Source organism: Podarcis bocagei, assembly GCF_964188305.1.
Source record: "Podarcis bocagei genome assembly, chromosome: 2".
In the NCBI taxonomy this organism is placed as follows: domain Eukaryota; kingdom Metazoa; phylum Chordata; class Lepidosauria; order Squamata; family Lacertidae; genus Podarcis; species Podarcis bocagei.
The window spans coordinates 31,893,128-31,910,526 of record NC_138126.1 but is presented as its reverse complement, the minus strand read 5'-3'; the positions used below and the strand labels follow the sequence as shown (position 1 = coordinate 31,910,526).

The 17,399-nt window shown below is 45.1% G+C and overlaps 1 protein-coding gene across 1 annotated transcript in view; it reads left to right on the top strand.

The window, feature by feature from the left end:
- The first annotated feature begins 1,245 nt into the window (after nucleotides 1-1,245).
- LRIG1 (leucine rich repeats and immunoglobulin like domains 1) overlaps nucleotides 1,246-17,399 on the top strand; it is a 127,037-nt gene continuing 110,883 nt past the window's right edge. The window contains exon 1 of the mRNA XM_081184000.1: nucleotides 1,246-2,518. Within this exon, the coding sequence (XP_081040126.1) occupies nucleotides 2,304-2,518 (215 nt within the window). The 5' untranslated portion in view covers nucleotides 1,246-2,303. The remainder of the gene's footprint in view (nucleotides 2,519-17,399) is intronic.

The window sequence follows — 17,399 nt, the reverse complement described above, 5'->3', positions numbered from 1 at the left end:
AAGAAGAAGAAAAGTGTAGATACGCTACTGATTTTTCCCTCGGCCCTCACCCCCTCTAGCCCTTACTACCTTCGGAGGCGCACAATGAAAGAGTGTGGCATAGGAGCCAACTTCTAGGGGCTAAGGGGTCTTCAAAACTTTTAAGGGGGTCGGGCCCCCCAAAGTTAATGGGCACTGCCATTGAAGTACAGTAGTGTGCTTGCACCACGTCGTGTGATCTAGTATGCAGGGCGGGGCTTACCTGCAACCCCTGAATATCTTATGCAAACCTACCCCCCTGTATGATCCTGCCCTTCAAAATTAAAACACAAACCATTTGATCGCGTCCTTTGATCGAATATGCGGGACAGGGCTTACCTGTCGTCCCCCTCCCAACCAATATTTTATTTAGGTTGGCATCCCTGGAATGGGGAATCAGCAGCGGGGAGCGGGTTAGGCAAGGCTAGGAAGGGATCCCAGCCATAGCTGTCAATTTTCAGATTTGAAAATAAGGGATCAGCAGCCTCACCTGTCCCGGGGACAGTCTACGGGATATCTAACAATCCGGGATAGCAGCGGGAAACGGCGCTGGAATAAGGGAATTTCCCGCAAAAAAAGGGAAGGTTGACATTTATGATCCCAGCCCCTTGGCCAACTGCACTCCGCTGCCGCGCAACCCTCCTCCCCTTGCGCGCTTCTGCTGAGCAACACGCGGCTCGCTCCAAAGCAGCCCCAGAGCGCGCGCCGCCCCACAGCCTTTGCTGAGCTCTTAGCACCGCTGCCCCACAAGCTTAGAATTGTGGGGCAGGGGGGAAGCGCGGTCCTCCTACTAGCAGCCCGGCTCTTCCCACTGAAGGGCCAGGAAGGGAGATCCTCGGGCAGCAGCAGCAGCAGGCGAAAGCGCGAAGAAAAGGAGCGACTCTTTCCAGCTCTCTCTCTCGCGCGCTCTTCCCCTTTAAGACGCGCGCGGCTGCTGCCGAAGCGGGAGCCTCCCGCTTTCACACCTTGGGTGGGAAAGGGAGGCGGGACCTGCTCGCTTCTGATTGACGGCCTGCCAACCTCAATGGAACGTTGTGTATCCGAAAGGCGGCGCGCGGGTGGTGGGGCGGAGAGGGGAGGGCCTCCTGTCCAATCGAGAAGCGAGCGGGCGCGCCGTGGAACGCGGGGCAGCCAATGCGGAGCGAGAGGCGGGCGGCTTGGAAGAGGAGGAGGGGGGGATGGAACGTGTTGCAATGTGCCCAACGTGGGTTTGAGTCGGGGAAGCGACGCTTGCGGTGCGGTGCGGGGAGGGGGCGCTGGAAAGTGGAAGGGAAGGCGAGAAAGAGAGGGAGAGATGGTGGTTGGCAGGCTGCGAAGGCGCCCCGAGAGGATCGCGGCTGGCAGCGCTCCGTGTGGGTGCTAAGGGCTGCTGGCTCAGGGTAGGCGGGAGTGGGAGGTGTCGGGAGGGGGGAGGAGGAAGAGGAGGGGGCGGCCAGGGAAAAAGCCCAAGAGGAGAAAGTTGCGGAGGCGGAGATAAAGCACCGCTTCCCTCCCACCCATCCATCCCGGTTCCTGGGAAAAGGTGTCTGATCCGCGGGAGAAGGAAGAGGGGAGAGCAAGGAATCGGCCCCGCTCGAGCAGCAGGCGATGCAGCCCTCCTCGCCGGCTCGCCCCTTGCAGCTCTGAGACACTTCCCGGGAAGCGGAGGCGAGGCGGAATCTGCAGCGGGGGGAAAGGAGAAGGAGGCGGAGGGACTTTTCTGGGGGACGCCGAGCCTCTTTCTTTGCAACAGCAGCAGCAACAAGGCGCCCGCCTGTGGGACGGGGCGCAGGACTCTGTTCTTCCCTCCCCGCGCGCCACCCCTGCCTTTTCCAGCAGCAGGATCCGGACCCTTATTTATTGCGCGAGTGGCGATCGCTGAGAAGGAAGAGGAAGACTTTTAAAGTTTGGCGCTGGTGCCAAGAGTTCGGGAGGCTCCATCCTGCCTCGCTTCCTTTCCCTCTCTCTTAGTGGCACTGAAATTCAGCTCTCTGGATGAGCCGGTTCTGGGCTGCTGGCCCCCCGACGAGCGAACTCCAGACCGGCCCCCGGAGAAACTTCAGGAGTTGCAGCTGCAGCTGCAGCCTCACTTGGAGCTGCCATGGTCTGACTAGTAAATGTCGCTGGAGGCCTAGAGACTTGGTGCAAAAGAGATCTGGGCTGAACGAGAGTGACGAGTTGTTGGCACTTCCTTGACTTTTCCTTTCTGTCTTTAGTACTTTATTATTATTTTTTAGTTGGTGGGATACCACCAACTCTGCGCTTCTGGCCTCTTATTCCTACCCCCCCTCCATCCAGGATACAAAATGGCGCTGCCGGGATGGGGAAAGTGGGGGTCCCTGCTCTTTTCAGATGCCTTTTGGACCTTCTTCATCCTTTCCCAAACATTGGTGGGGTTCGGCTGCTGTTCGGAGCGGCAGGCCTGCGACGTGAACTGCACGTGTAGCGGTGATCGTGTGGACTGCAGCAACCGGGGGTTGGAAGAGGTTCCCGAGGTGCTGCCTACCTGGGCAGTATATTTGTAAGTCTCCCGCCTGCGAAGTCAAAAGTTCTGAATGGAGTATACTGCTTTCTTGTGCCTTTTATTTCTTTACCAGTCAAACCTCCCAACCTCCTTCATAGTCTTCGCTGAGGGCCAGTTCCTAACCCTTTTCTTCACTGCAGTCTGTGATTAATGTAATATTCCGTCTTCCCTTTATTGAGAGATCTAATTGTAACCGGTTGCCGAGCAACTAACTCCTGGGAGATCCCTTTGGGGGTAGAGAGTTCTCATATCCTTGTGGAAAGATCCCGGTGGGAATAGAGGCTGCTCATTCCCCTTGTAGTTAGGGATGTTCTGCAGAATGAGATGTTCGGCCTTTTAAAGGGAAAGCTTCAAATTCTGATCATTTAAAGGGGTTTTTTTTGGGGGGGGGTTGTGTTTTTGTGTGTGAAACTTTGCCATCCAGGCTGCGGGACCTCCAGGTCCTTCTTAATTAACCAGATCAACTTTTTGGGACACCAGCCTGCAAACTTGCAGTTTTTAAAACTATTGTTGTCACTGAAGATGTTGGCAGTGTTCTCACTGTGTGTTGCAAAGGTGTGGGGAAGAAGGGTTGTGTTTACTGTGTAGAAGTCCCTATAAGACTCAATTTCATTTAGGCTTAGAAATGTCTGTAGTGTGGCACGGGTGCTAGCCCTTAAGAATCAGATCAGTAGTGGAGCTGAACATAAAAGTGGATGACAGGCTGAAGATTTTCAGAACTCTTTAAAAAAAAAGAACTTTTACTCTTGCCATGGAATATAAAAGAGTTTGATTTAATAGTCCCCTTCTTAGATGATTCAAACACCTATGTGGGACTTTGGAGACCTAAAGAATTGGGACTCTAAGGTTTCATTCTTAAACACACACACACACACACACACACACACGGTAGCAAGTAAGGCCCTTTCAAGTAAACATTGATAGGATTTTACTGTTAAGAGTCTTTATTATCCACAAGATCAGGTAGTTAAGGCTTGCCAAGGGTGTTATAAGAGTAAAACAGATCCTCAAGAACTATGATGGTGTCTATCACCACTATGTAAATAGCTGCTGTGGTGTATTGGGTGTATGTGTATGATCTCAATATCTGAGATATGGGGGGGGGGGGGTTAATTTAAAAATTGCCTATGTTTTCCTGCAGACATTTAGAACTAGTTCTTGAAAACTCTCCCCCCCCCCTTTCTTCCAGCTCTGTGTGAGATTACATATCTCATGTTTCACCTCTAATTCAGTGGTGAAAGTTGGAGGGGCTGTGAATAAAAGGTTGCTGTTTGCCTCTTCAGGACAAAGAATAATCTTACTACTTGTTCGACCCACTTCCTTGTGTTTCTAAGGAATTAATAGCTGCACCCCAAAGTGGGGAAAACTTAACACGATCAACTTTTGGAGGAAAAAAAAGTCAAAATGGTTAGCAGATGTAGGCCACTCGCCCCTGGTTGCTGCACACTAGGCCCTTGTTATCTGTTAGAACAGTTTCACAAGACTCTCCTCTTATTAGTTATTAAGTGATTGAATCGTGTTTTCTTCAGAATTGGGGCCCATGTGGCCAATTTGAGGTTAAGGTATTAAAATATGGATAAACAAGCCTGTGGTTGGTGCCTGACTCTTTGTGAGTTTCAATAGCACTTGCGTTCAGATCCTGATAAATCTTCACATTTGGGATTATTTCCCTTTGACTCCAGCAAAGGGAGTTTTACTTGAAACTAAATGTGTTTAAGATTACAACCTGTGGTTTGAAACCTAATAATAGCGTCACACTTTATCCAGTCAGAAAGTGGGAGTGTAGCAAAAGGTTACCTGTATATAGGTGTTATTCATAAAACGTATAGCTATATTGGTTTCTTAGATGAAAATTATTACTGTTGCTGTTTTTAAGATGGTATCAGGAAAACTCATTCTTCCCATGTTCCAGTCGCTGCTGCGTGTTGCAGGTTAAAGGGTTTTTTTTTAAGCAAAGAGCAACTTGAGTTAAAAGTAGACACAAGTCAAGTATGGTACTCTACTTAAATATGTTAGAGTAGTTAACACACATTGTACGAGAAATGTCAGCGTTAGCTTTATGGAATAGGGTATGTTTAAATCTGGAATGAAACATATAGGTAGCCTCTGGATGAGAATTTGGATAAGTTCATTTTATTGGCCACCACATTGTGCAGCAACCTAAACATCTGTGTATACGTATCGTGTACCCAAATATTACAAAGCGTCTGCCATTGTACATATGGAGGACTGGAATTAAAGATGGGCAATATTGTGCCATTAGGGGTTTTATGCTGAAAGAGACCTGAAAATGCTAATAGGTTCTGTTTGTATCAGAAAAGAGAGTGGTAGCTGAGGTACTAACACCCCTATCTTCAATTCAAAGCCTTGACTAGAATTCTGTGTTTCATAGGTTGTAATGTAGGTTAAATTCTCCCTCTGAGATAGGGAAGATAAACATTCAATTGTGGTCTGCTTAGTGCTGTGTCAGTGTGAATGTTTAATTCAGATTGATGTCATTATAATTTAGCTGTCAGCCTCTGGAGTACAATTTATTTACCGCCACCATAATTATATCGCTATCTTAAGTTATTTACAACCGTGCTTTACAGACGTGTGAAACTCTGGAGTATATCATATGTTTAAACTTTGCTGCTGCAGAGCTGCAAGTTGTTGATCTTTTGAGTGTGTGAAGCACAAATGTGATTACTAGCTGATCATTACTTTACCCTAATTCCTATAATCCGCCATACTTGTTTTTTTGGAAGGATTTCACATCTGGAAACCTGCACTGTTTTCTTTCTCTGTCCATGCACGCACAGAGTTAAGAAGCTGTTCGGTTTAGGGCAGCTCATATGCTACCATAAGAGGACATCTCGATGACACTTCTCTTGCTTGTCATACATGCCAGCTTAATTTTAACAGTAATTGCAGCACTGGTGATGATATCACCACCAATGTTGAATACTGAATGTTCATTTGATTAAGCTTTACAGTGGTAATAATTATTGTACCACATGAAGGGTGAAGCTCCTTAGATTTTGTTTCTTTCAGTATTCATACCATGTTCATAATAGCTCTTATATGGATCACAGTTAGGGACTGTACTGTAGTTGCCATACTAAGTATCAAGAACAATTTATAACTCTTCTGTTTACTCTTCTGTATATCTGTGCAAGCTGTTGTAGCAATACCAGTCAAGAGTCCTGTAGCATCTTGAAGACAAGACCAACTTACTGATTGAGGTTTATGCTTTTGTGGGCTAGAGTGCTCTTTGTTGAATGCATGAAGCATTCAATGAACTTTCTAGAGTCCATTCCATGCGTTTTGACAAAAGTGAACTCTAAATCATGAAAATCCTTAGTCTTAAAAAAAAGAAAATTGCAGAATGTTGTTTCCTTAGAATAGTTGTATGTGATTTATTCTAAAACTATTGATATGGGGCTGTACTAATGCTAGTTTTGTTGCTAGAAATCTTCACTAGAAATTAGTAAATTTTGGGTCTTGGCCATTTTAGAAAGTAGTGCCATGAGATCAGGTAACAAGAGCTTTAAAAAAAATTGAATTATGAAGTGTTGTGATTTCTAAGACTAAAAGACTAAGACTAAAACTGAATTGCCTGTGAAACACTAAACTGGGGTATCCAACATGGTGCTCTTCAGACGTTTTGATCTATACCTCTTTCCTGATCTTTGGCACACTGAACGGGGATGAATGGGAGCCCAGAATACACAGCAAGAAGGTGGGGGAGAGGAGGCACTACAATAGCTACCCTTAAAAATCAGTCAATATGTTTGAATTCTCTTTTTCTCTATGAAATTTCATCAGCACCTCGGCCGAGAGAAGATAAATATGATCTCTCACTTCTCTTGAGGAGAAGTTAAGACCAGAAGAAGAAGGAAAAAGTATCTTTCGTCTGTTTTGTTTCCAACTCAAGTTGAACAATTTCAGTTGTTTTAAAAGCTAGTCACTGCCAGGGGTATCGCATCCCTGAGATGGATTTTGCCATGACATTACCTTCTCTCAAATAGATTTTCGTTAGAGCTTTATTTTCCCTCTTGTTGTGGCAGATCGCAACATATCCTTATCACCGTTCACACTTGCAAGAGACCACTTATAGACTGTTAGGAGAAACATGGGTCCTTTCTGAGCATACTTTAGAGCCTAGGAACTAGTTTCCAATACTGCTACCAGAACTGAGCTTATTGCATGTTCCTTCTACACAACGATCCGTTCCTGCTTTGCTTTCTTGTTTTCAGCATCCTAATTTTAGGTACGGAAAAAGTCATTTTGCTGTGTGCTGTTGCTCAACACTTGTGAGTCTGGAACCCTTGCAGATCTCTGCTGATTAGAGTGTGGGGCAGTTAATGCCATGGTTGCAGGTTTGATTCGATCCCTGTACAGTGGATGCTCGGGTTGCGAACGTGATCCATGCGGGAAGCATGTTCGCAACTTGCAGCGTTCACAACCCACAGCGCCGCTTCGGCGCATGCGTGGGTTGCGATTCGCCACTCATGTGTAAAGCACGATTTAGCGCTTCGGCGCATGTGCAAGCGCCGAAACTCGGAAGTAACCCGTTCCGGTACTTCCAGGTTCAGCGCGGTGCGCAAGCCGAAATCGCACAACCCGAAGCGTCTGTAACCCAAGGTGTGACTGTATGGGAGACAACTGCATATTCCTGTGTTGCAGGGGGGTGGACAGGATGATCCTTGGGGTCCCTTCCAACTCTACAGTTGGACCTGTAGATCTAAGGACCTGTCGATCCTGATCTCCTTTCTGCCCCCTCCCCTGCTTCAAAATACAGAGAAACTTTTAAGCAACCAGGCCAGAGTTCCCCTTCTTCAGTGCTTTCACTCCTTTTGTAAGTTGGGTGTGTGTGTGTGTGTTTAGGTCTTTGGGACAATATTTGGATGGGGAATCAAAACTGTAAGTTTCTTTAAAATCTCCTGGCACAATTGGGAGAGGGGCATCTTCCCTCACCCTTTCTTTTTTTGGCCGTGCTTCTTAACTTTTCAAGGAGGGCCGTTCTTGAGAGCCTAAACCCTCCTGTGCAGTCCTAAGCACATCTACCACTAGGGAACAAGCACTATTAAACTTGATGGGAATTACTTCTGAGTAAACAAGCACAACGTTTCACTGTTTGAAAGTCCACGCTTTGTGAATGGAAGATTGGCTTTGTTTATTTACTGAATTTCTAACCCACCCTGCCCTTCAGCTCAGGGCAGATAGCAACAGCTTGAGATGTGTATCAGCACTATAAAATTTCCTATAAATGCAGTTAAAATGTATACAAGAAAACATCCCCATCCCTGAAAGGCTGCTAGTAATACTTTAAACAAATAGTCTCACGGCAGGCTCGTGACAGCTACAGAATTAACTTGGACGTTTTTATGTTTTGTAAATAGTAGCAAACGGTTTCAGTGTTAGTATCATATCTTATGAACTTGCTTGGTTGTTGTGGTGTTGCCAAGACCTCCTAGAGAGTTTAAGGATTGTGTGTGTGTGTGTGTGTGTGTGTGTGTGCATATTATACATATTGATTTGCCTTGTGGGGCGTGAAATATAATGCAATAACCTCTGGCACTAGCATGTGCAGGGAAATGTATTTTGTTTAAAAGAGCCTACAGGGAACTGGAACTCTGCACATGAGACTGAACTGTGTCCTCCTTTCAGTGCGGTGTGTGACAGTGGTTATATAAGATTATTTATTTGAACTCTTAACTGCTCTCTGTGTAATTTGCTTTGCACTCAAACTCCCATGTGGTTTTGAAAAACCGAGTATCATTGTGTGTGGTTGGGGAGGAGAGTCCACAGCTCGTGTGTGTGTGTGTGTGTGTGTGTGTGTGTGTGTGTGTGTGTGTTGCAAGGTAGTGGAAGATCTTAAACCTAGCATGCAATCTGAGGCTCCCCACCTCCTTTTGCCTGCCCACAATTTCTTGGTGCCTGGCTTTGAAGCTCAGATAGGCAACAAAAGATATAAAACGTCTGAAGTGTGATTTACTTGAGAACATTATCCGCGGTTAAAAAAAAATGTCTACAAGAGTATAGGAAACCGAACGCTTGTTGCCAACAGATGCCAGGTGCAAAGTGTGGAGAACGTCAAAATGGGAATTACAGGCCTGGCAGCCCCCCCCCCCCCGGACACACACACACACTCTTTTTAAAAAAATTAAAGCCATAAAACCCTTTCCCTTTCTCTTGCTCACTTAAGGTTGATAGAATTGCTGTGAGAGTTTAACTTCTTCCCCAAAATGGAGGAAGGGAAGAGAGAGACTCAGTGGAAAAGATTTCGAAGCTGGTCCGTTGGTAGTCCGGTTGCACCTCATGGGCCTCACAACAACACTTCTGATTATGTGCGCCTAGGATTAAAACATAAGACGAGCGCCAGCCTTCCAGTCCTGTGTTCTCATTCCTCATAGTGGCCAGCTAGGAGCCTCTGAGGAAGACTGCAAGCAGGAGCTGAGGGCAGAATTTGTCTCCTGTTGCTGCTCCTCAGCAACAGGTATTCAGGTCAAGTGCAGCATGATATCGCAGCCACCATGAATTTGTCTTTTCTGCTTTTTGGAGTTGGCTTGTGGTAGCAAATTCCTTACGTTTTAACTCAGGTTCCTTGCAAAAGAACTGCTTCCTGAATCTCCCACCATTCACATTTGCTGAATGACTCCAGTTTTTAACTAATAAAAAAACCACTCTATCCATGTTCTTGTTAGTATTATTGGGAGAGGGAGGAAAACGGTCCACTTTCTCCACACATACATTATTTTGTACGTACTTCTCCCCAACCCTGTTCACCTGCCCCTCCAAACTAAAAGTCGCTGAACACCTTTCCTCAGAAAGGAGTTGCTCCAGCCCTACCAGAATAATGGTTGCCTTTTCCCAGCTCTACAGCATCCTGTTTTGAGAGGTGGAGACCGGAACCACATGCAGTGCTGTATTCAAAGTGTGGTTGTACCATAGATGAATATATTCAAGGCATTTAGGTGCTGGGAGCTTTATATCAGATCCTTTCCAAATGATCTTTACCATGATAACTTTTTTCACAACTTCCATTCACTGGGTTGAGGTTTTCTACCATGACTCCGATATATTTTCCTGGTCAGTTGCCATAAAGCTCAGATCCCATCAGTGTATATATGTGTCCTTAGAAACAATGTGCATTGCTGTATACTGGCATTGTACTGCATTTGCCATTTTAATGCCCATTTCTCCAGTTTTGGAGCCCATTGCAGTTCCTTTTTCTTTTATCATCCTAAATAATTGGGTTTCATTGGCAAACGTGACTCGCCCCAAACTCCATATCATTTATGGATAAGTTAACAAGCACTGGTCCTAATACAGTTGCTTGGAGAACCCCATGCCTTTCTTCCCTCTGTTAAGAGAACTGATCATGTATTCCTACCTCCGGTTTCCTGTTCTTTAACCTGTTAGTGATTCGTAAGAGGACTTGACCTCTTTTTTTTTTATTTGCTCAGGCAAAAGCTTTTTGAAAGTTCAGGTAAAGTCTTCTGGATCATCGTTTCCACATACTTGTTGACACATCTAAGCACTGCAAGATTAGTGAGACAAGACTTAACTTTTGCTGAGGCCATGTTGATTCTTCTTTAGCAAGGCTTATTCTTCTATATGCTTGATAATTTTCAGGCTGCCATGCTCTTATTTCCCTCCTAAATTGTCATCTAGAGCAGGAGCAAAGAAAACTGAGGCTATCAGCCCAAATTGCTTCTCCTTTCTACCTGTTCCTTGCAAACCTCCCACCTCGATTAAATTGGCTTCTACCTAATCTCTGTTGGAGATATCAGATTGTGGCAATGTATAACAGACCCCTAAGTCCTGTTGAAAAAAATGATCCCTTGTGAAAATTTAAAGCAGTATGGATGAAATGATGTGATCCTTGTAGCTGCTGATGTTTGTGCGAGACGTGTGTGTATACACACTCATTCATGTGTCCAGAGACATTACACCTCCGTGTTAACTGAATGCAGGTAATAAATGTTACATTCCTGAGTGTTGCTCAGCGGTCAGCTTAAAACAGACAAAATATCCCTATCCTGTTGAAGTCAGAAAACGAGATATGAGATGTCTAACTATATGCATTAAGTCATTTTCCAACTGTATACTGTAATCTCTTCAGAATTGGTGTGAGTGCATGAAAGGTGTTTATGGACTGTTTAAAAGCTCTTTGCAGATTAAAGTGGTGTGTTTTTTAGTGTAGTGAATGTGTTAACACTAAGGAGACTTGGGTTCAAATTCTTATTCAGCTGAGAAACTCACTGGGTGACCCGTTTAAACTGTTTTGAAAACAGCCAAGAGTCAGGGCAGGGGGTTGTCCTGCAAATCAGGACTATAGATTCCACATTTCTGCTTTCTGGTGATGTCATTATCCCCCCACCCCCCACTTATTCAGAGTAGGCTGACTGAAATAAATAAGTACACTAATTTCAGTGGATCTACCAGGAATATAACACACGTTGAATTTAGCCCTATGGAAAAGCAGTATACAAATATTTAAATGAGATCTTGGGCGAGAATGTTCTGTTCGCTCAGTCACGCCCTACCTTACAGGGATGTTGTGAAGATAAAATAGTTGCAAGCAGAGGACTATGTATAGCAGGCATAGAGAAACTCGGCCCTGCAGATGTTTTGGAACTACAACTCCCATCATCCCTGACCTCTGGTCCTGTTAGCTAGGGATGATCCCAAAACATCTGAAGTTTGCCTATGCCTTGAGGGGAGGTCAGGATAAGCATGGAATATAGAAAGCAGTTAATGTATTTTTGCCTTAAAAATATAACTGTTGATCTGCTGACCTAAATACATTGCTAGTAAACCACTTGATAGTTTGGGTTGAGGTTTTTGTTGGTTTATATGAACACATAAAATAGAAGTACTCATTGAAATGAACAGAGCAGTCAACAACAAAGCATATCATTAAATGCTCAGCCTAAATCAGTGATCCCCAAACTTTTGCCCCCATAGACCACTTGAAAATTTATGAGGGTCTTGGCAGACCACTTAATGATTTTTCTTTTCTGCCTGTTTTAGCAAACGTAATGTGTTGCGCTAAATGCAATATGATTTTTAATTGTATTTTTATTGCTTCATTTTTTCTTCAGTGTTGAATTTAATTGTGTTGCACTATGAAATCAAATTGTAGCAGCTTCAGATAAAATCAGCAAACAAAGCAATAAAAAAGACAGTCAGCATGAAGTGTCGATGCCTTGGGGTTGCTGCTTCCCATCTTCAACCACAAATCCACAGACACATCACATAGACACATATCCACAGACCACAGTTTTGGAAGCCCCTGGCCTAATTCATGACTCTTTGATTCCAGCTCTCCAGTTTTTGTTTGTGTGTGTGTTTTTGGAATAAACATTTCAAGTGACACTTGCTGAACAGTTAGTGTTTTTCGGGGGGGGGCATGCTTTGTCTCTTGCAGCGGAAACAGAGTCTTGGGCGCCTTTAAAAAAGCGAACATTTTATTATTATGGCGTGGACTTCTGTGGATTACACTCTGTTAGCGGTTTCTCTTGATTAAGACATGACATGTATTCTTGGAGATGGAGGAGCCTTCCAAAAACATTTTAAAGAACTTAGTAATTAGCCAAGCTCAGGATAACTGGTGCTGCCAGGAGGTGCTTAGACAGTCTGCTTTGTGCCCCTGATGAAATACTTTTACAAGCCCTAAATTGGAAAATGTCTCTCATTTTGGTTGCGGGGGGGGGGGGGTGGACTTGAGGGAAAACAAAATGCCAAAGTTGACCCTAGTAAAGAAGTGTGTGTGTGTGTGTGTGTGTGTGTGTGTGTGTGTGTGTGTGTGTAGGCAGCTCACTCAAGCTTGGCCATTATGGCTTCATACCCCTAAATCCTATTCAGTATCGCTGAACAAATGGAATGGAACTGAGAATGAGCTGTAATCTCCAAAGGCCAGCTTGTTGCATAGCTCAGCAGGACTGAGGGAGAGCATAAGGATTTCTGTTCTCCTCTGTACTTTCATCCCTGCTTCCCACCGAAAACATTTCCCGCCTCTTTAATTTTAGCATTGATCAGCTAACTCCCTTCAGCAGGCTCTCTGAACCTGCCGCCCCTATTGTCCGTTGTTCCATATCTGGCTCTGCTCCTATTAGAATGCCTCGGCCGTATATTCTTCGTAATTTGTAGTGTTTTGCGACTCACAGGGATTCTTGCCTCTTCTCAATTGAAAGGCTTTGCAGTCTGGCCCTAAACATGTTTACTCAGGGGCAGAGCCCCACTGTGTTCAAAGAGATTTGCTTCCTCAGGACATGTTCTTAAGATTGAATTTACACACCTCCGCCCCGCCTGAGGTATTAAGCTCTTCAGGACCTTTCAGACTCCCCTGCCCCCAGCATGGGGGAACTGTGTTTGTTGTTCATATGGGAGCCATTCACACAATCAGAGGCGAACATGTCTGAATTCGTGTGGTGGGCTTGTTGTGTGAGTGAGCTATCGGCTTGCCCATTGTTTATTTATTATTTTATTTATTAAATTTGTATACCTCCCATCACCCGAAGATTCCAGGGTGGTTCACAACATAAGAATACAAAACGAGAACACAAAATAGTTAATAAAGCAAACATCAACTAATAACCCCCCTCCTACAAACACATTTCAAAGGCCGTAGAACGGGGTAGGCAACCTAAGGCCCGGGGGCCAGATCCGGCCCAATCGCCTTCTAAATCTGGCCCACGGACAGTCCAGGAATCAGCGTGTTTTTACATGAGTAGAATGTGTGCTTTTATTTAAAATGCATGTCTGGGTTATTTGTGGGGCATAGGAATTCGTTCATTCACCCCCCCCCCCCAATATAGTCCGGCCCACCACATGGTCTGAGGGCGGTGGACCGGCCCATAACTGAAAAAGGTTGCTGACCCCTGCCCTAGAATGTTACTGCCTGATTATAGAGGAATGTTTTTGCCTGGTGCCTTAAGATATGTAATGAAGGTACCAGGTGAGCCTCCCTGGGGAGAGCATCCATAAGTGGGGAGCCACTACAGAAAAGGCCTGTTCTCTGGTTGCCACCCTCCAGATCTCTCAGAGAAGGCCCTCAGATGATGGTGTAACTCAGGCGTAGGCAAACTCTGCCCTCTAGATATTTTGAGACTACAACTCCCATCATCCCTAGCTAACAGGACCAGTGGTCAGGGATGATGGGAGTTGTAGTCCCAAAACAGCTGGAGGGTTGAGTTTGCCTATGCCTGATGTAACTGGACGGATGCTGCTCTTAGTTCAGTGGGGCAGCTTCTGATTTTCACAGGATTCTTTCTTCCTCAAAGTTGGGGGCCTTAATTTCGCCTCTGGAGCCATGGAAGAGAGAGAGCTAGAGAGCGGACTACGGGTGAAGCTGACTTGGAGTTGCAACCAACCAAATTATTGGGTGGGACTTCCTCCCACCAGGAATCACCTGCAGTGCCCCCCCAATCTGCTGTAGAAGGTTGGGGGGAATCAGCAGAGCACTGCTCACAGAAGTTGTTTAGACACAACCCTTTTTGTTTTTCCTTGGTTGCATTCAGAGAGCTTTGAATACCCCCGTGGCCTCAGATTTTAGAGGGAAGGCATGAATACTGGGTGTAACCACCAGGGAGTAGAAGACATTACTGTTGTGTTCAACCCAAAGGCCCATTTAGTCCAGAGCATCCTGGTCTCATAGATGCCTATGGGGAGTCCACCAGCAGGACACATAACGCACAGCAGTGGTCTCCTGCTTCTGATCTTCAGCTACAAATTGCTACTAATCTTCCTTTAATCTCCTGGCAGTGAAGTTTTAAAAATGGGAGGGTCCCCCCCCCCCCAAGAAGGCGACACAAAGTGCTGAGAACACTAGAATTTCTGCAAATCCTCAATTTTCTGAGAGATTGCAGTGAAAACTGAGAATGGCACACTTCAGATCTTTCAGACACTGGGTTTAATTAAACAAGAATACATCAGTAACTTGTGTGAGTTAAACTTGTTCCTAGGGTGTCTGGTTTTGATTACAGCTTAAGTGTGCAGCTGTGGCTCAATAGCATACATAATAATAGGTATACATGTCACTATTATTTGAATGAGAATGCTGATAAGTAAAACATACTCAGCGGTATTCCTTTCATGGTAGCCAAACGATACCTTACTAGGTATAGTGTTGCACCCACATTTATGTGCTTGTGAAAATTTGTATAAATGCAAATTTCAAGTCGTAAGGTTGTATTCGACATTGTCTGTGAGCCGACTTCTGCTTTCCTTTGCCCCTATCCTGCTCCTCTGTGTGCCTTCAAAATCTTCTCCTGGTGTGTTGGGTGTCTCTGGAGCCAATTTGCAGGGCACATGGGGGGGGGGCTGCAGGGGGAGATGAGAGGAAAGTAAAGTCCCATTGTGTGAGCAGATGTCCACTCACACAGCATTGAATTCCTCCCATGGCACTTTTAAGTCTTTATTTTAGTTTTCTGTGTGAGAGCCTTTCCCCCCTCCTCAAAACCTGTTTGCCATTCAGGAGTTGTCCCATATTATGCCCTTTATCTTAGCTTCCCCAGTAATGTAGTCCACAACACACACACACAACCAGTAGTTTCCCCAAGTGTTGTGGTGATAACCTGTGACACTTCCTGTCATTGCTTTCTAACTACTACCTTTTTGAGTTTTATCAGTGTTTGTTTCAATTGTTGCAAGCCACCTTGAGTCATAGTTCTGGGGGGAAAGGTGGGATTATATTATTATTATTATTATTATTATTATTATTATTATTATTATCATCATCATCATCATCATCATCCTGGGATTGTTAGTGTGGGAGGGAACTACCAAAGCCATCTGAGGAGGCTTAATAAATGGAGTTTTCCAGAACACCCTGGAACATTTCTTGAAAACAGAGTGTATTTCCATTCAAAATGTGCAAAGGCATGCCATTTGGGTTATTGGATGTGTTCATTCTGGGCAAAGTCCAATTGTACATGTGCCTCCTTCACTTTGTATTTAAATCACGCTTTTGTAAATTCAGCTTTCTTAGCGCTGAGGCCAAAAGCCATTTCTTTTATCGGTGTATATGCGCTCCATCAGCAGTGATACACATTTTTCAACTGCACCTTTTGTTTTGATTTGCTGGCTGGCTTGTCATTGGAGTGCATGAGTGCTCTGTCTTATCCCTTCAGCACCATTCACAGGTTTGTTTTTTGTTTTTTTTTGGCATGGTTTGCTTTGCCTTCCCTGTCCATGGGGGGGGGGAGATGATTTTCAAAAGTTTCCCCTTGTTAGGATGCTGATTCTCTTCTCTGTAGATGATCAGCAATTTTGCTGTTTCAATTTTGTTGTCTTAGTTTGTGGTGCTGCCTGATAACTTCTTGTTGGTGCTCTCTGAAGGGCTTCAGGCCCCTCCCTCCCTCCCTCTTGAGAAGCTGTTTGCGGTCTTTAATTGCCCTGCTTGGCTTTCCCTCCCCATGGTGACAGCAATTTGAAGCGCAAGGGCTGGCATACAATGGGAGCCACCTTTCAATAGAATTGTGTTAATAGTCAGAACCACTTACAAAGGGGGGAAAGTTTGAATGAATGGGCTTGGGGAGGGGGTAGAGAGAGTGTTGGGGGAGGGGCAGTAGGGAACATTTGCAGGGGTAGGAAAAACAACCTTCTCTGAAGAAGTGTGCATGCACACAAAAGCTTATACCAATAACAAACTTAGTTGGTCTCTAAGGTGCTACTGGAAGGAATTTTTTATTTTGTTTCAACCTTCTCTGTAGGCAGCTGAGATATGAATCCTCTTTGCACTTCTGACACAATCCACAGTATTTCTTGTACACGCAGTTCTTGCAGATTAGTTAGGTTCAACATGTGGTTAGTATTCCTAAATACATCTTTTTTATTAAAAAAAGTTCTATGTATCCCAGGGGGCTCCTCCCCAGTGGCTCAAGGCACTATGGGTGATTCTCTTCTCCCCATTTTATCCCCATAACCACCTTGTTGAGAGACACTGCTGGACCAGGGTCACCCAGTGAGTGTCATGGCTGAGTGGAGATTCGAACCCTGGTCTTGCAAGTCTTAGTTCAGTGCTCAAACCACTACGCCACACTAGCTGTCATCCCAGTTGAATGTCCTTATGCCATACTTTTGGCTAGAAGAAATACCTGATTTTAGGCATGACGGCCTAAATCAGAGCTTTCCAAACTTTTCACGTTGGTGGTACACTTTTTATAGACATACATCGTTTCGCAACACGGTAATTCAGTTTCACCAGCAAGCCAGGTGTTAAACTAAACCCTTTCAAGCCCCGGGAAGAGTGCAGGGACTGTTCGTGCGACACACCTACACACTGCAGCTGACACACTTGACGTGTCGTGACGCACAATTTTGAAAGCTTTGGTCTAAATTGTGTTGGCTGGTTGGAATTTGACTCGTGTAATGCTACTTTGGCTTCTCTTCTCTTCTACGCCTCTTCCCAATTGGCCTCCCAGAGTTAAGTTCTGAAGGCATGTGGGAAGTGTGCAGCGGAAGAGGGAAAAGTCCTATACAACCCTGTTCCCTCCAGGACTGGAGTCAGTATGCTTCTCAGTACCAGTTCCTGGGGATCACAAGTGAGGTACTAGCGCTGTTGTGGCCATTATGCGCTCCTTGTGGGCCTCCCATAGGCATCTGGTTGGCCACTATGAGAACATCAGGCTGGACTAGGTGGGCTTTTGGACTAGCCCAGCAGAGCTCTTCTTAGGCCTTGGAAATATTAAAAGTACCCAGTCTGCAAACCGAAGGAGCTGCTGCGGTGCTTGCTTTTCTCTTCCTCCCCAGTTCCGCTTTCCTTTTGTGACATGACCGTGGGCTGGAACTGTATTACCATTCAGTATACGTTCAGTATGGGACTGTATTACCATTCAGTATACGTTCAGTATTATACGTTCAGTATACTGTATTACCATTCAGTATA